Source organism: Electrona antarctica (genome assembly GCF_951216825.1).
Source record: "Electrona antarctica genome assembly, chromosome: 17".
In the NCBI taxonomy this organism is placed as follows: domain Eukaryota; kingdom Metazoa; phylum Chordata; class Actinopteri; order Myctophiformes; family Myctophidae; genus Electrona; species Electrona antarctica.
This window is the reverse complement of record NC_136798.1, coordinates 22,853,305-22,872,538: the sequence shown is the minus strand read 5'-3', so window position 1 is coordinate 22,872,538 and position 19,234 is coordinate 22,853,305. Positions and strand designations below refer to the sequence as shown.

The following is a 19,234-nucleotide window of genomic DNA, read 5'->3' as shown; positions in this document are numbered from 1 at the left end:
GACATGTAGGGCTAAAGATTTCATTCAGATTTAATTTCAGAACATATTGACACGGGTGCAGGCATTTGTTCCCACATACCAAGAGTCTGACGGTCATTAGTCCGACACCCTACCCAAACACTAACCGCAAGCGGACGCCATTGATGATATGCACACGGCTGCCATCTTGCCAGCATCAACTTCCCATAGACAGCCCATTCATTCAAACAGAACAGTCCTATCTAATTGTATTAAATAACGTCAAACTCACCAACATTGCAGCTGTACGGAAAGCTTGAATTATCCTCTTTCTATCTGCAATGTTTGTTTAATAAAAATCCACTGTAGACATGTTATGAGCTACTCCGTCAAGAAATTCCTTGCAGATGATTTTTGTGCTGGAGTTTGGAAGTGCTCGTTGACTATCACTCAACAGCCAATGTGTACCACTTGTTTAGAATTTGCAAATAATGCAGGAGGCAGCGGGAGGTTGCTTTACTGATAACGAGTGCTTCCAAACTCTGACACTTAGAAAAATAATCATCTGCAAGGAATTTCTTGACAGGAAGTAGCTCATGTCTATGGTGGATTTTTATGAAACCAACACTTTGCAGATAGTAAGATAATTCAAGCTTTTCGTACAGCTGCAATGTTGGTGAGTTTGACGTTATTTAATACAATTAAATAGGACTTTTCTGTTTGGATGAATGGGCTGTCTATGGGAAGTTGCACATAGGTAGCACCTTGCATATCATCAATGGGTGATTTGTAACTGGCAACACATGTCTGGAGCCATGGGTGACTTTTAACCCGCAGCGCATGTCAGACTTTTCGTATGTTGAATAAACGTCTGCACCCTGAGGACACAAGGTCCATTCACCATATTCACATGGTGGCCATTTTGTTAATGAATTCCCAACCTGCAAATATGACGTGAGTCAGTTTTTGTTACAATTGATTTAGTCTAGTCAGGCCATTGCTCAATTCAGTATTTAGATATCTATTTTAACCATGATGGATTCAAACACCCTTCCTTGGTTCTGGTGATTCATACTGCCCCCCTAATACGTGAGGGGCTGTATTTTACTTAATTTCTTGGGGGGGGAATAAATCGCCCCTAACAAAATTAAAACCGTCCCCTCACGACCTATCAGGGCAGTATGAGTCACGAGAACCAAGGAAGTGTTTTCAATGAATCAATCGAACATACAGTAGTTAAAATGGAGTTTGAAGTTACACTGGGTTTGTAACTTTGTATAGGAAAGGGCAGGGCAGCTAAAATACTGAATTGAGCAACTTATAAATTGTCTCGTGTTTACAAAAGCCTGAGTAGACGATGAAATATCCCTTAAATGACTGGCCTTCCTGTCGCTCTAATCCATTTAGTTCAATCTTGACGTGCGCTCAACAACCTTTAATGTGTATATGCAGCGATACAATGATTCAATACTATAATCGAATCACAATGCAGGGCTGTGAAACTAAACAGACCTCTTACTAACCATCTGACACATGTGTTTGAGGTCAAGTTCAATTATGAACCATTCATAGGATTCACAAGACTGACTGCATACAATTTCACCTTCAAATGAAAGATGAGCTACAGCGCTCAACAATACACACCTAAGTTGGCTTTGCTATCCCCTCCTATATTCAGCTATTAGTGTAGTGTTCGTCTTACACAAACATTCAATTCCCATTGAAAATGAATGGAGAATTTACGTCGTGTCTGAGCAATAAGAGCGCCCCTCACTTGTGATTATTCATGCCATTTGATAATTTACCGTCTCACACCATTCTGAAAAAGCACATAGTTTATTACTACCATTGTTGGACTGAAACTCTTTACAGTTACTGTACATTTTACTTAACGACCTTACAAAAGAGGCCCTTGAGGAAACCTTTATGGCTTTACAAACAAATGCAGTCAAACAGAGCTTCCCACACGATTCTACTCCTTTATTCAGACCGCCCACCACCACCCTACAATCCTGACCCTCTTAGTCTGTTGAGCGCCATCTGAACATTTACTGGAGGCTTGTCTACACCTAGGCCTGACCGCTGTAGGTGGCTTCAGGTGCACTTCCCAGAGCTAGCTGGCTAACGGCATGGTCAGTGACACATCCACTGGTCCCTAGGACTGTCCTTCTGCAGAGCCACAGGCAGCTTCAGTCTCTGATGGTTTGTGAGTGTTCGAGGCTCCTCGTCTCTGGTCCTTGACAGGGACAGGCAACTGGTGAAAGTGCTGCAGGGCCTGCGCCACCTTTTCCGGGCAGATGTTGTAGACCGGATGGGATGGGGCCTTACATCAGGAACCAAGGTAGAAAAGAGACACTCATTTACCAGTTTGCTGTGTTTAAACCACTTAAGACCTATATACACTTCAATGACCCCAAGGGGTCTACAGTACCTAGTTTCCGTTTTTCCTCAGCAGTTCTACGGTACAAGCTCACATGTCAATGTCATGCATTGTGTTGATCCGTTTCTTTTTCTCAAAGTTCACCTATTGTGACATGCCCACAATTGGGATGCCATACTATTATCGACTAGAAATGCACTATTTTTTTACTCCTTATGGCTACACTTCCTCTGCCAACCTGGGGAGGGCAGCGGACTGACCTCATGCTTCCTTCTATGCATGAGGGTTACAAGTGTCTTCTTTTCACCTGACAGGGGAGAGTTTCCTCTGCCAGACGTAGCGCGTGGAAGGAACACATTATTCCGACCAGTTCCTTTCCCCTCCATCAGGGGCTGGCCTGAAATTCACTGAGATGCCAACTTGCACCTTGCACACAAGTAGGCCATGTATGGCCTACTGGTAAAGCTAAAGCTCTCTGCTGCTGTCTGGATACGACTGCTGCTCTATAGAGCTCTGTCTGGGTAGTAGGCACACAAGCTGGCAGCTCGACAGTGCATTTCTAGTTAATTATTTTTAGGGGTGCCATGATTATTAAATTCTGACCGATATTATACAGAGGAGCACAATGGAAACAAGCCTAGGCCACAGGGCGTGGCCCAAAGCCCGTAAATAAAGTATTCAAACAATCAAGAAATAGCCTATACTCTTTTCCAAGTGGCTTTTTTCACAACTGAATGAATTTTTACTTAAGATTTTACATCATATTTGATTTGGCTTTTGTTCTAGATTATTTTGAGACCGATACAGCATTTTTATGGCCGATTCCGATTATGCTACTGATTATATCATGCATCCCCAATTACTTGTGCAAGCAGAGCGCGCAAGTAAGGTGGTTTATCCGGTGCTTTGATGCGTATGCCGTGGTACATGTAATGAAGATATGTTTCAGTGTCGGGTGGATTAAAGGTAATGCCTCTATGTATGTAATCTGAAACCTACCTTTATTACGTCACCATCGAAAGCCGGTTATATCCCGTCATTGATACATATCTTCATTACGTCACACTCAATCAGTATATATACACCACGGCATACGCATAAAACAACCCAAGTGACCACAATACTACTTTTCAACTTACATATACATACATAAGTTACCTGTCAGCTAACCAATATTTAAACATATCGTAATTACGTCACCATTGACGGCCAGTTATAACCCGACTTTAGTACTTAATTCTTAGTTTTACAGAGAGGCTGAGATTTGAAAGTTCGTAGCGGTCGACAGTAATTGCGCGCTCTGCTTGTGCACTAGTAGGCCATTCATAAATGGCCTACTAGTGTGCAACACGCAAGTAGGCACTCAGAGTGCAGTTTTAGTTATTGCGAACGCAGTGAGCATTTACTATGAGACCCAGCAGATCACGTCTGTGTGTCTGTGTGTCTGTGTGTGTGTGTCACGCTGTAACACCACCCGCCCACCACCAGAGGGCGCAGCTGTATCACACACAAAAACACACACACACACACATGCACGCACGCGCACACACACGCACGCACGCACGCACACAAAACTTAACTTAAAAAAAAAACTTAAAAAGGAAAAACGCACACAAAAAACTTAACTAAAAAGGAAACACGCACGCACACATACACACACTAAAAAAATAACTTGAAAAAACCTTAAAAAGTACGTAATTTATTCTAATTGTTATTGCAATTTACGAGCTGCGTTTGCGCGTCTTACTTGTTTTATTAGAATCAAGACCTTTCAGCACATTTGCACTACATAAGCCTAACTATTGACAGCAGATATTAATCATGTATAACATTTTGAGGTATTCCATCACTAAAGGTGCACAAGCGATAAAAAAACTAATGCATATGTTTGTGAAAGAGATCATGAGTGGATAACTACTGAATCTTTAGACACAGTGCTGCGCCAAGTCGGACTGAAACCAAGGCCTCTTATCTTGAAACTCGATCGACCATCCCTATATGTCAATCCATCCCTCCAACCCAATCCCTGCTGGAACCTCACCAGTCTGTTCTCCTCTTTGCCAAGGATCATCTCATGGTGGAGGTCCATGTTCCCAAAGTGTTGCGCTACAGAGAGGCCACTCAGGCAATAACAGGTGTGATAAAAATCCCTGGACCTGGACAGAGGAAGACAAAGCGCAAAACACTTTTAAGAGAGACCATTTACACAATCACTACTGATTGTCTGAGTTGCTGACAGCCAGAGTGAAAAAAGTACGTGTTGGTGCCTTCCATGTGTCTATATATGATATTTAGAATCTATAACTGTATAATCGAGAAGCAAGATTAACCACTTAACCTTTGTTTTTCTATGGTGGCATACATTAGCCGATCTACAAGCTCACAATGCATTGCATGTGAGATTGTAGATCTGCAATTTTGCAATTAATTTGAATGTATTAATTTTTTTCATTAGTCGTAATCAAGGCAAACATTTGATACTAATCTTAATACTGATTTGAAGTCCTATCGGCCAGCTCTAGTCTATAGTGTGTCCAGATGGCGTGGTACTGACTTGCCAGGTTTATCCAGAAGGCCTCCCGCTGGGTTCTGACAGCACAGGAGGATGTACTCCTGCAAAGCCTGCTGCTCAAACATCCATTTCTCTCGGCTCAGATCAGACCCGCCTGCAGAGGGACAGTTCCATAAAGCATTGACCTGTGATATAGGGCTGCAACTACGCATCCATTCTTATCTTAGATAGATTACTTCATCTATAGATTTTTATTTTTTTCATATAACAAATTAACGTGATTTGTCCGATTCTATATAAAAGACAGTCACTCTCACTGTGGCGAAACAGGGCTCAGGATCAAACTTTTAGCACATACATGAACACAGACAAAACAGATTCAGATTCATGGCTGGTGTGGACTGACTGTATTAATGTTGTACTACTTAATGGAAGTTCTTGCAACATCAGTGAGTTATGTTTTAGTCAACATAGAAGTACCACAACCCTAGAGTACCTTTTTCTTTGAAGAAGGCTCTGTGGAGCAGAGGCAGGAGTCCAGCCTGCCAGAAGGAATAACAGCCATCCACCAGTTTGTTACAACGGCCCTGGAAGCCTCCCTCAAAGCGCATCTGTCTACTGACCACCCACCCCTGAGGAGACAGGGCAGTCACACAAATACCATTTAATGAGAGTACTATGCTAAATCACAGTCACCATCCCTCCATGCTGCCATGGAGGGATGGTGACTGATTTTGGATGCAGGCCTGTCGTTGGCATTCGACAGAATCGTAATGATGTCGTTATACACTTAACATATCGCTGCCTATTTGTGCATGGGTATATTAGACAGCTACTGATATCACACCTGTCCAATAACGTAATCCTACAAGCTCAGGACGCGTCATGGATGAGTCACATTCTGAGCCTCTAGATCTGCTACTTTCGGCACAACACCATAGAATGACGGAGCATAACTTACACTTTAGTCTCATATGGCACCACACAGAAAAAGGATAGTCATTTTGTATTTTAAAGCTAAATGCCAGAGGGTTACATATTAGAGCGTTGCAGAGAAAAATCGCAGTGTCTGAAATACCCCCAGTGATCACAAAAGCAATTGCATGCGCATGTAGATTTACTGGCGACACCATCAGTGCAGGGCAGGCTCAAGTTCAGTGTGTCAGTACAGTCACCTGCCTCATGCACTTTACTGGATTCTAGTGTATTTTTGTTAGTCATATCGGAGTGCATAAAGGTATGTAATTTGACCAGAGTTCCTCAGTAAATCTTCATGCATGTGGACTGTTGAGCTTAGGGCAGTTCTTGGGTGATGTGACCAGGTACTGTACATTTCGACTACTGACTGCAAGACTGGTCAATTGCATTATATTGCTACCCTTTCACTGCAGCAAAGATGTATTAGCAGCTTCTGCAGTTCCTCTGTGGCATATATTTGTCATTGATGTGACTTTCTTTGCGCAAGCTGTTGTTTGAAGACTACCTGTGGGTGTTGGTTGTTTATTTTTGATCAGGTCAAAATGTAATGGAAGTCATGCCAGTAGCCAGGATTCTAAAATGGTACGTCATGACAAGTTTAACTTTAGCAGTCTCTAGTGAACATGCTGTGCTGAACACCAGATACACAGCTAAATGAACGCACACCATTCCCCTTTAATCAAATAAATTCCAAAATGTCATATATCTACTTCAGTACAAGCTTTCTTCTCTGATAGGGATAGCATCTCTGTGTGAGTGTTTCCCATCAACCCAACAAATTAGTCTTCCTTTCATTATCCACTTAGTATTGCAACTATTTGTGTGCTCTTTTCCCTCTATACACCAAATCTCTTTGCTGAAAATAGCCGATCTACAAGCTCACAAGTGCTGAGACGTGTTTTTCTTATTATTTTGAAACCACACGAGGACCCTCACCAGCAGGGATTTGAGATCCAGCATGTGCTCCTTGCCCAGGATGACCATGGCAGCTGTACCACAGAAGGTGTAGCCTCCGTGGGCTTCTAAGCCTGGTACTCCTCCAAGACCACCCTCCCAGTTCTGACACCTAGTCACACAGAGTCAAATGAGAACCAAGTCACTTGTATTTATTTGACAGTAGTATTCGGGTTGACTGTGGAATGGGACAGAGTCACGATGGCGTCGTTAGTGTTGTGTACCTGACGATCCAACTCGGTGTGTCTTCAAAGAGTTTGGGCGAGAGAATGTTGGTAAGTGATGCCACAGATGCCGCACAATAGGCGCTCCTGTGGAAACAAGTAAACCCAGACATAAATGATGGCCATTGGTCATTCAGTACCACTTCTTTACAAATATTTAGTTAGCCTGTAGGTAGTGTTTGGCCATGTCAATCTCTAATGTCCAACAGACGGACATTACAAGAGCTAATAACTTAGTAATGCATGTATGTAGGCATAGAGAGGCAAGTGGCATGCCAATGCCTGCAAATTTCTGGGATGCTCCTGTCTACGTACTGTGCATCGGTGGCCAACAAGTGCTGTCCCAGTGGGACACTGGCGATTTTAATTAAGATAATGATGGGTAATTGAAGATACTTTCAGTGAAAACATTTAACTCATTTATTGCGGCTAACTGTTAGCATAGACCCCAGTTCCAGGTGCCTCCATACGCGTTCACTAAGACATCCCCGCCCCCCCACACACACTCGCATCATTGGAACAAGCACACACTGTTTACCTTTCGCCAGAAGCTTTTACATGGCGGGAGCGTCGCGGTACAAAGGCACAAATTAAATCCGAAATTTGGATGGCAGAAGATCCACCAATGACAGCTCTCCTGGAGTCCGACTTATGGAGTTTGAAAATCCTCCTTTCAACTGCTTTACACCGTGATTATATTTTCAATCCCATAGCTGGAACGGTGGGGTGTTGCCATAGGAACCAGACCAATGTTAAACGCTGCAGTGGGACTCAACCATTATATAGACGGACGGGAGTAAATGTTGGGGTACGTATACTGTAGATACGGACCTGGGATATGATGCCCCCTAGCGTCAGGGTACGTATATATACGGACATGGGAAAGAAACATTTCTTTGAGGGTGAAACTGATTCATGTCCTATCTGCAATTCTGCATATCTGCAATATGATTTCAATCTCATCTCAGAGAGACATCTGGTGTATCTCTTCTATTCCAGGAGTAGAGAGAGAGAGAGAGAATTGAGAAGAAAGGTGTGGAGGGTGGTAGTGTTATCTCCCAGTGAAACCATGACGATGGCCCTCACCTGACATCCACCTCCCCTCCTATGTGCATCACAAAGGAACCATCTGGCTGCTTCACTGACCACAGGAAGTCTAGCAGCCTCTCCCTGGAGACGGAACACATCAAATGTAGAGTAAGGAGAAGAGGGGAGATGACCACGTCAAACAGGTTGAGCGGGGTGTCAAACAGGAAAAAACACAGTGGGTAGAAAGATAAGAAAAGGAGGGAAGGTTGGGGACGAAGTGGGGAAGGAAGGTGGGTGGAATAGAGGAAGAAGGAGCGAGGAACAGAGGAGAGGTGCGGAAGCGGGGAACGAAGAGAGATGATACAGACAGATGGCGGTGGAAGGGTGAATCAGCATCAAAATACACAGTAAAATCCCCTGTAGGAAAACACAACCCCACCTGCTTCCATTTACACCTGGCTCATACTGAAAAAAACAGATCAATAAGATATGAGTGTATATCCTGGCTCACACTAAAGAAATCAATATCCCATGTACAACCGCCGGGAGTCCAGAACATCTTGTCATGCAACCCACCATCTTAGATGTAATCTATGATGCAAAAACTGTGTCTCACACTCTACTAATGTGATAGTATCATATTTTGACAGTGAAAACCACCATTGCTATTATGTCTTATTTTATGCTTAAAACTAGAATAAGACAAGCACTGAATAATTAAGTGAATAATTTAGTAATAAGATCTAACAACGAATGAGCCAATAATGTAATATGAATAATAAAGGTAAGTTCAATTCCGGCTTTCCATCAACGCTTCACTTGATATTGTCCAATAAGAATTTAGAATCTCATCCTCAACCACAGACAGTGCTGAGGAGTTAACGGTGAAATCAAGTAGGGCAGTGCAGGCAGGGATCAAGGCCTCTGTGTGGGGCATTTCTTCGAGGGGCACACGGCCAAACAGAAGGGCAACGAGAGCCATCGCCATCGTGGCTGCCGTGAAATTCCTGCCCTGGTCGTCGACGTGTGGCGGAGTCAGTAAAATGCAGATGGTGTTGTACAGTACCTGTTGATGACATTGTAGGACTCCTCTGTGCCGATAATGCAGAGGGCGTTAACAGCGGCGTAGGTGGGAGCCAGGTGGGCGTACTGACCCGGTCCCCCGGCAAACCCCCCCGCCGGGCTCTGGCAGCGTGCCAGGAACTGGCACACGCTAGAGAGAGACACAACCAAAGACATAGACCACAACATGGTTAGAGAGAGACAAATACACACATGTTGTGTAGTATCCCCCGATAGCGACGATAGCCACCCTCATTCAGTGACTTACTGACTTTACACTGAGAGACCGTTGAGCTAGAACAATAGAACACATACTGTAGTGATGTTGGAAATCTCCTGGGGGTTAATGTGCGACTGAATGAGAGTAATGAGACGAGTTGTTGAACAAGAACAAGCATGCTCAGCAAACCTCTGCAAAGATCCAGTTAAATATTTTATTGTGCTTAGGAGAGAGATTATTTTGAAACTGAATTTATGTTTGTTACTTTGTTCCCTTTGTTCTCTTTCTTTCAGAGGCAATTCTGCTAGTCATTATCTCAAAAACATTCACTTGCAAATCGGAGGTCAGAGCTGCATGTCTGTCCGTTTCAGTGAAGAGGAGGGCAACAGAAGACAGCGAGGCGGTGAAGCGCGGGCCAAGGCGACAGAAGCTCACCGACATCCAGAGGGCTGGCGCCTCTCTAGCTGACGTGGCAGCGAACAGAGACCATCTGAACCACAGTTTCCTGTCAACGTGGCCCTGGTCTCCATGCACCAGTCTGCTGCCCTACTTTAAAGTACAATGATCATTTAAACCCCAGTGCAGTGTTAACATTGACATGCCTCGCCAATACTGATCCAGTGACGGGCTTCAAGTCAATGCACAGTGGGAGGAGGTGAAATGACTGGCGGTGGGGGGTTTCGGTGACAATTCGAACAGAGCCTCTGTGTGCAGTTCATCCGAGTGCAAGGGCCTAACCTTGGCACAGGGTAGTGCCAACCGGTGGGTTGGCATGCTTCACGGTTACTGAAAGAGCAGAAGCCAGTGGGTTGGGCAACCTGGCATGGCTGTGCTCCCTTCTCTGCTTGCTGCTGTACTTTCTAGAGGCTGCCGTTCAAACAGATGGGTGACATTATGGTGGCAATAGTGCCTTTTGACGTGCTTATGTTTTGACCAGATTTGATTAAATAAAACTAGAAAAGACATTTGCACCTAGAATCATGGCTGCTTTCAAATACTGTCAGGAGTGAGTAAAAGCATATGGGCTTTTACGTGCGTGTGTTTGTGTCATGTGTGTACAGCGAGAGAGTCATGTGTTTCTATGTAATTTGTAGGCATGTAACGATATATCGTATATCGATATTAATCCCGACGATATGAATCGATTTAATAAAATAAAATAAACGATTTTCAAATTTATTTATTAATCATAATTTTTTTTAGGGGGGCTAGTGAAATATGGTGCGATATGAAATGTGCGCTTTAATCATATTGCATCATATTCAAGTGCTTTTGGAGAGAAATGAGTCACTTTCAGTAGTAGAGCACTGTAGAGGGGAGCTGTGTGTGACTGTGCCCAGGTCAGGTGATGGTCGTTGATGCTCATTAATACATCAAGGAAGGCAATTATTATGCACTGTCAAATAGATCTACATCTATCCTAAGATGCCATCAAAGAACGCTTTTTTTACATGTTAACTCGAGCTAGGTTCTAAACAAGAAGGCATGTTTACAGTTGTTGCACAGAAATTAAGTAATTTTACAGAAATGAGACAGACTCCATGCAGTCACTTTCAGTAGTAGAGTTCTGTAGAGGGGAGCTGTGTCTGTGCCCAGGTGATGGTCGTTGATCCTCTTTCTAGCAATGAAAAACGCGCATCGTGGCGTTTTGGCATTTCTAGCGATGAAAAACGTGCATCGACGCGTTTTGGCATTTCTAGCGATGAAAAACGGGCATCGTCGCGTTTTGGCATTTCTAGCGATGAAAAATGTGCATCGCCGCGTTTTGGCATTTCTAGCGATGAAAAACGTGCTTCGTCGCGTTTTGGCATTTCTAGCGATGAAAAACGCGCATCGTCGCGTTTTGGCATTTCTAGCGATGAAAAACGCGCTTCGTCGCGTTTTGGCATTTCTAGCGATGAAAAACGTGCATCGTCGCGTTTTGGCATTTCTAGCGATGAAAAACGCGCTTCGTCGCGTTTTGGCATTTCTAGCTTTGAAAAACGCGCATCGTCGCGTTTTGGCATTTCTAGCGATGAAAAACGCGCACCGTCGCGTTTTGGCATTTCTAGCGATGAAAAACACGCATCGTCGCGTTTTGGCATTTCTAGCGATGAAAAACGCGCATCGTCGCGTTTTGGCATTTCTAGCGATGAAAAACACGCATCGTCGCGTTTTGGCATTTCTAGCGATGAAAAACGCGCATCGTCGCGTTTTGGCATTTCTAGCGATGAAAAACGTGCATCGTCGCGTTTTGGCATTTCTAGCGATGAAAAACGTGCATCGTCGCGTTTTGGCATTTCTAGCGATGAAAAACGCGCATCGTCGCGTTTTGGCATTTCTAGCGATGAAAAACGCGCATAGTCGCGTTTTGGCATTTCTTTTTGTTGATTGAAACCTTTATTTCAGGGGAATACATCAAGGAAGGCAATAATTTTTCTGCACTGTCAAAAGTAATGCTATTTATTTTGCAGCAGTGTAGTTCTAAACAAAAAAGCTCGGGAGGGATAAAAAAATATTTTTTGTTTAAAATATCGTGAAAAATCGTATCGTGATACGAATCGTATCGTGAGTTGAGTGAATCATTACATGCCTAGTAATTTGGTTTCAATTATGATGTGCTTTCTTATTTTCCATTAATCTGCTGATCTATCTTCTAGAAGAAGCCATTGAGGACTAAATTGCTTTATTTTGTTTCTCAACTGATTCAATCCACTAAGCGACTCAAAGCAACAATTTGTGGGTACACCCCAAGGGGGCAGGCAGGCTTTCCAACGTTGAAGCTCTCCTCCCTAGTGGTAGGAGGAGGGACTACAGGCGAACCCGTGGATTCATGACCGGGAAACCCCGTGCAGCTGGGCTTTAACATTGAGCGCTCGGTTGCACTTCCGCATTTGACCACCAAAATTTGGTGGTCAAATGCGGAAGTAGACGTTCTCAGACGGTACTTCCGGCAGTCTTCCGGGTGCTTCAAAACGCCACTGAGCAACTTCCACTGACATGAATAGCTGGGGGGGCGGAGCTTCGCGCCAGTTCAGTCTCTATTATATATATACTCTATGGTACACCCACACGGTGCAACCCACTCGTTTAGCAGTGTTGCTCATTCCACAAACACCTGGTTCTTACAAGCTGTACCTCGTTGTAAAGGTGACTAATCAACGATTACAATGATATAAAATATAATACCACTTTCCGAACTTTTTGTGCCGAGTTCACACACACACACACACACACACACACACACACACACACACACACACACACACACACACACACACACACACACACACACACACACACACACACACACACACACACACACACACACACACACACACACACACACACGTGCAGGACTATCTGTGACAATCTGTGGCAGTAATTTTAAGTTGTTAGCATGAAAGTACTGCAGAGGCGTTGTGTAGGCACCATATTATTAACATGTTACATTTTTCAGAGAGAGAGAGAGAGAGAGAGAGAGAATGACTCACTCGGAGGCCACAGCAGTGGGGATGGGCTCCTCCAGCAGTTCTAGACTGTGCAGGATCCAATAGCACAACCACGGTCTGCTAGCATCCAGACACTACACACACACACACACACACACACACACAAAAGATGACCAATTACAAATGGAATGAATTACATTTCATCGTTAAGATCACTCAATCAGAAAGAAAGATGGACTGACATAGGGGAAAAAACAGATACCGAAAACACATACCATCTGCCAGAGGCAGAGGAGAAGCTGAGCTTACAGGAGGAAAATTAATGGGTCTGCACTAGGGCTGTGAATCTTAGGGTGTCCCACGATTCGATTCCGATTCTTGGGGTCACGATTCGATTCAACTTGATTCTCAATCCAAAAACCTTTTTTTTTATTCAAAAGCATTTGTTTTTAAGATTCAAAACGATTCTCTATTCAAAATGATTCTCGATTCAATACATAGGATTTCATCACAATCTACTCCAGCCAACTGAAGTGACTATACTACAGTAACTTGAAAATGACTGAAGACATGATGTTTACTGTGATTAGGGTAAGCTTACATTTCATATCACAAACACCATGAATGAATCGATTTTGAATCGTTCATAACGGGAATCGCACCCCTAGTCTGCACTGTAAATAACTACATTTCGTAACACAAACGACCATCAACGATATTTAAAATACATACAGTATGACCAAGAGCTCAGTATGTATGTCATTACTCATTGTAGGTCTGTAATGATATCACGCAAACCTGTCTCTCGTTTCTGGCTAGAGGGAATGTCAGGCACTCACACTGCCCTTAGGACATATGAAACACAGTAACGTGCTAAGAAGATTCTATGTAATGTCCATTTAATGGAGTGTATAGCAGACACACACTTACCAGCAGACAGTGAGCAGTACTGTTTTACAGGCCCATCATTAGTAAATTAGTAATAATTACTAACACCAAAGGTCTGATGTAACTGTATGCCATAATGTAGCGTGAGATCTTAGGCAAACTGGCTGGGATTTTAAAGGGCTTGATAAACATCGCTACGCATGGTGTTCCTGCCGAACATAGCCAATCTACAAGCTCACAACACATCACGATGCTACGTGTGTGGTGAGCTTGTAGATCTGCTACATTCAGTGCACAACACTGGCGCACACCTACGTACAAATCTGGTTTAAGGATTGGGATGTAGGTATGTCACCGACCGGACACCGCAGAGCTAACCCTGACGTGAACTCGTGAAGTGTGCTTCTGTACCTCATAAGCGTCTGACAGATGACGTAAGCCCTTCTTGAGATATTGGTAGTGTTGTTCTCGCAACAGAGTTGGCCTAAGGAGATAAAAACAGTATTATTATTATTATAAGATGCCTAGCAGGCAGCATGGGATGAGACATCATGGGACTCATCCTGAGAAGTTGTTAGAAGTCCTTGCGTGCAGAAATAACACCATGGAACACTGACTCATAAACTTGTAGATAGCACCAAATTAAACTGTTTCTTTCAAAATGATCAACCCTCCCCTCCCCCAAAACGACTGCTTATCTCCCCATGCCCAAGGATCAGACATATATTAGGTATATCATATTTGAGTTTATCATTCCATTGTGGTGTGTGTGGTGTGACAATTTGTGAGTGCATTTGGGCTCGGAGATGCAGCAGGCGCTAGTTCTTGCTGCTTGTATAAGCGCAGGGAGGTTCAGATCTCCATGAGTCACCCACAGCAGAGCTGATACTCCCCCTACTCCTAACATGTGCTGTTTGCCCTTTTCAATCTGCGGTGTGCCAAGTCTCCTGTAATTAGTGTCTACCTACTATGCTGGGCTAGTCACAGATCATTGCCCCAAAGGATTCATAGCAGCAGGACCACGCTGTGGCAACAACAACCAAACAAACAAAGACGACAGGAGGACACCTCATCCGTGTCACCAGCCCAGCTTTTACTTCAGTTTATCCACCCGTTTCCCAAGGAGCTTACTGGGGCTTCATTTTGTGTGCTTCACTTCCTCCACACTTCCTATTCAGTTGTCACAGGCAGTGTTGCCATGTCTGTTTATTTTTGGCTTGTTTTTTTGAAAGTCACTTGTAAACATTGGTTGCTGGTTGTGTTTTTTATTTGGCCGTGTTTCTAAAGTGTAGTTGTTTATTTGGGCTTGTTTCTAAAGTGTACAGTAGTTTTGGGCTTGCTCAGCAACCAGTGGAACCAAACCGTTCAGTTCCCAGTTTCCCACATTATTTCACGTCAAGGAACCCCAGATTATCTGAAAATATTTTGTGCCAGGGACCCCCATACAAGATTTGTGTTGTAAAAATGTTTCAAAAATACTCAAAATATTTCTATTTATTCTCAATATGTTTTTAAACAACAGATGTACAACCTCACAATGTGTCGCTGTGAGCTTGTAGATCTGCTATTTTCAAATAGCCAATGTAAAGTAAAACATTAGGGCTTATTTTCATAGACCAGGCCACTTGTTTCTCTTGCAAAATCTGGCAACACTGGTCACAGCAGCAACAGCAAGAGGAAGTTATAAGCTGTTGCCAGACTTGAGCGTCTAGGCGTGGCGGTTCTCCGCTCAGAGCCGGCGTCTCTTCCAGGTTTTTGACAGCTGGTGGATGGAAAATGAAGCTCGAAAGCTCTTCCATTTGCTGCGGGGGCAAGCGTTTCCGGGAATCTGGCCGTCGCTGCATTCAGCCGCGTGGGTGGAGCTTAATTTCCATCCACCCGCTGTCTAAAAACCCGGAAGAGACGCCGGCTCTGAGCGGAAAACGGCCGCACCTAGACGCTCAAGTCTGCCAACAGCTATATACACAATCATGGGACACTGGAAACAGGTGGTAAGTGAGTTTGGTAATGGGCAAGGCTAGTCTCTTGAGACAGACTGTTGGCTAATGTCAAAGAGGGCACTGTTTTTCCTTTGTTTTGCCAATGGGTACCCATATTGGGTAAAGGGCAGACCGGGTTAGATTGCAATGCACAACAAAAAAGACATCAGTAATCTAGGTGTCTGGGGGATTAATCAAATTCCAATCTTTTGCATGTTTCATGCCATTTCACTCCATCTACATCAGCTGTCATATATTCATGGGTCCATTCATTCAACCTATTTTAAGCCAAATCAAATTCCAATCTTTGAATATTTTACGCCATTACACTCAATCTACATCAGCTGTCATATATTCATTCACAGCATATGCTGCATCAGGGAATCAAATCATATCTTTTCCACTTTAAACAGCACGTCACTCAATCGCTTGATGTGACGTTTGCTTTGACAGACGTGCCTGACTGCCTGTCCCATTTGTGACCATGTGCCACCCTGGATATAAGAGCTAGTTGCAATCATGTATTGTACAATGAACAGAGAGCAAGTTTGCTTGTTAAATTACGTGTACATTAGTTCCAATAGGCTATGAACTTAGCTTTCTAAGGGTCAGGAAGGCACAGCATGATATTCCTTATACACCGGCTGTTTATTCTGGGTGATCCATCGCCATTAAAACACCTCCCCGCACCCCCAGCTGACAGCATTAATGGTGGGCAGGAAAATCATTGTTAAGGAATGGAAGTCTGAGGATTTGCCTCCAGCACATGTATGGTTCACTCAGCTTGGTATTGGGCTGCTTTGGAGAAGTTATCTTTTAAGATGAATAATCAGTTAGATAAATATGATTCGAAGTGGAACGTGTTCCTCAGTCATGTTGCAGGTCCTTGATGTGATCCATGGTCAGGCAATGCCCTTTTGATTGTTTACTGTCTTAGTATACATATGATACGGTTGATGATGCTGCATGTTTGGTCGTGTAAACTAATTTAAACTTTTAATTTGATTTATTTGTATTTGTTTATCTTGTCTATCCTCGTTTTATATTATGTTTCTGTGCTTGTTTGTGTTTGTTTTTTCTGTTTATTTGTAAAAAATCCAAATAAAGTACTGATCATAAAAAAAGGAAGGCACAGCATGCTCCCATTGACCAGTGGAACATACAATACACAAACACAATACTGTTCTTCCTATAATCACCGTTCAAACGTTGTCATGTTCAGCAGCAAGATAACTTTGCCTTTGGTTAACCATTTAATTTATGCTGTAGTTGTCTAGTTATTACCATTAGTTTAATTGAGAGAATGCACTTGCACTTCTCTTGTTTTTAAACATTTGTTTTGACACAGTTCTACCTTGATGAAGGATTATGAACTGTATTGACATTCACAACGCTTTATATCTGAAGACTAGAAGTTAACCTAAACTTGTACAGATATTCAGAGCTGCAGAATGTACAGGTCAGATTGAAATAAATAACATGTTTTCGTTGATTTAGTGATCAAAATGTAAGCAGTCCAGCAGCCTATATAATAATGCTATTGCGCCATTGAATACCAGGCTAAATTACAGAAGCTGCAGCATATTGATTGATTGAATACCCAGTACTTTATTAGTCAAAATTCAAAAATTTAAACAGCACAGAGGTGCAGTAAAACACTTAAAAGAATAACACAAAAAGGTGTGGTCCATCATAAACTTGCTCCGATACTAAACTTGGATGTGAAGAAGAGCCACGTGCAAAGCATCTGCAGTTAAACTTTTCAGAGACTGACTGAGAAAATGATTAGATTCAAAACATATTGTGTTGTATAATCCCAAAACAAAATTGAATCAAATTAATCATTATTCTGTAACTGTTACTATACCGTTTTGTGCCTAGCATTATTCATTGCAGTGAAAGTGGTTATATTGGCTCACTAACTGTAGTACCCAGCCAGGTTAAGATAGGGTGGTGTTCACTGCATGAATATACCTAATATGGTCAATGCAACAATTTTATCAGTCCTCTCCTTCAATCCCTGTCTCTGGAAATGCATGCACATATTTTTGTTCATAAGGTGGACAACATTCATATAACAATTCAACAATGCAGTACTTACTGTGGTAAACTGTGCATTTGCTTGTAAACACTGATGACTTCATCGATGGTGCTTTCAACTTTTCTCTATTCAATGAATGTACAGACATGGAAGAGAAAGTGAAGACACAGTGAACAGTTTGTGTGTGTGGTAGCAAAAGAGCAGAACACACATGGGCATTTCCCACATCAGCCTTGCTTTAGATTTTAATCCCTAAATTTAGAGCTGCAAGCAACAGTTAATGAAAGTAATCGATTTGCCTCTATTCATTGATATATAAAAAGTTAATCAAGCAATCATGCTTCATTATTCGGTTAATCTGAAAAATAAATGACAGTTGTAGCTCTATCTACTCTAAATGATTAACAAGCATCCTCCAATGCCACAGATGTTGCCTGAGCCTGACTCAGACAGCGAGTCTCACCCCCAGGACTTCTGCTACTACTAGTCTTCTTTTTGACCAGTGTTCTTTTGTCACTCTAGCCGTGTGGATGCAATTATTTATATATAACTGGTCTGGTGCCATTATTTGAGTACGTAGAGATACTGAGGTATATTAGCAACAACAGCTAACAAAAGGGGTCTTTCTTGTCCTTTGTTGCATTCATTAACAACACCCCTCCACATTAAATTAACATGTACACCTGCTACGTGGGCACCGCAGCGCCCAATATTGATAATTCCTCATTAATCTCGTTAAATGCTGGCAAAGCTCTAGCTTGCTAGGGTTAAAGTTAGCAAGCTAACGCTCGAACAACGACTAGCCCATTCACTAGTTGTTCTTACAACCGTGCCAGCCTCAGGCTCTGTGTGATGCGTTTATTACATCCTTATTACATTTATCCATACTAGTCAGACAAGCCTATCCCTTCATCCCTTGGCTAGGCTAAGCACCTGCTCCACAGAAGTCACTGTTTCCACGCCGTCGTCGGTGAGCAGTTCCGCGGGGTGACATTCTCTGAAGCAGCGGAGAGGCGGCGGACTGTCCATGGCGCTCTGACTGACACGGTGGTCGCTGGACGCAGAGGGACGGCTATGTTTCTGCCTTGAGTGTGTAGCGAGGCTGAGCTGTAGAGTTATATTTCTGTGACACACCGGTGACACCGCGGTATGTATGTTGTTGCTGCTGCTACCATAGAGCCTGCTACAGTGCTACTGCCGTGCCGCCTACTTCCTGCTGACTGTCCTGTGGTGGGCGGAGACTGCGCGCGCGCAAACACGTTATACTCACTTGGACGCGTACGCGCCTGCTACGGCAAAGCCGAAGGAACAAACTTTATTACCCCCGGGCTCCCTGCCATATGACGCACGCACGCACGAGCGCACACACAAACACGTGGACGTTTGGGTATGGCATTGTTCGAGCGCTTACACACAGTGACACACACACGCGCGCGCGCATGCACACACACACACGCGCACACACGCACACACACACACACACACACGCACGCACACGCAATTCTCCTTCTAGTCTACTACTATTTGGCCTTATTTTATTTTGGGGACTATTCATTGTTGGTGTATGAACCCATGTAG

The 19,234-nt window shown here is 43.3% G+C and overlaps 1 protein-coding gene across 2 annotated transcripts; it reads right to left on the bottom strand.

Moving 5' to 3' along the window:
- Positions 1–1,775: 1,775 nt before the first annotated feature.
- On the bottom strand, positions 1,776–18,909 carry fntb (farnesyltransferase, CAAX box, subunit beta). 2 transcript variants are annotated; one of them, XM_079526117.1, is made up of 12 exons: positions 18,590–18,909; positions 17,717–17,781; positions 14,048–14,120; positions 12,791–12,882; positions 9,102–9,248; positions 8,093–8,176; positions 7,007–7,093; positions 6,765–6,894; positions 5,347–5,482; positions 4,893–5,004; positions 4,380–4,494; positions 1,776–2,281 (listed from the first exon to the last, which is right to left on the bottom strand). In XM_079526117.1, exons 1-12 carry the CDS (start codon positions 18,683–18,685, stop codon positions 2,114–2,116), a joined length of 1,305 nt encoding a protein of 434 aa, XP_079382243.1. In that variant the 5' UTR covers positions 18,686–18,909; the 3' UTR covers positions 1,776–2,113. The 2 variants fall into 2 exon arrangements, 1 of the variants encoding a protein (XP_079382243.1); XR_013792065.1 differs by having other exon boundaries at positions 2,142–2,281; positions 4,897–5,004.
- Between the last annotated feature and the right edge of the window lie 325 nt (positions 18,910–19,234).

Coding starts and splice junctions, on each gene's coding strand:
- fntb (XM_079526117.1), bottom strand. CDS start 18,685: ATGGACAGTCCGCCGCCTCTCCGCTGCTTCAGAGAATGTCACCCCGCG. Junction 12,883..14,047: donor ATCTGTCAGACGCTTATGAG/GTACAGAAGCAC, acceptor GTGTGTGTGTAG/TGTCTGGATGCTAGCAGACC. Junction 9,249..12,790: donor CCCACTGCTGTGGCCTCCGA/GTGAGTCATTCT, acceptor GTCTCTCTCTAG/CGTGTGCCAGTTCCTGGCAC.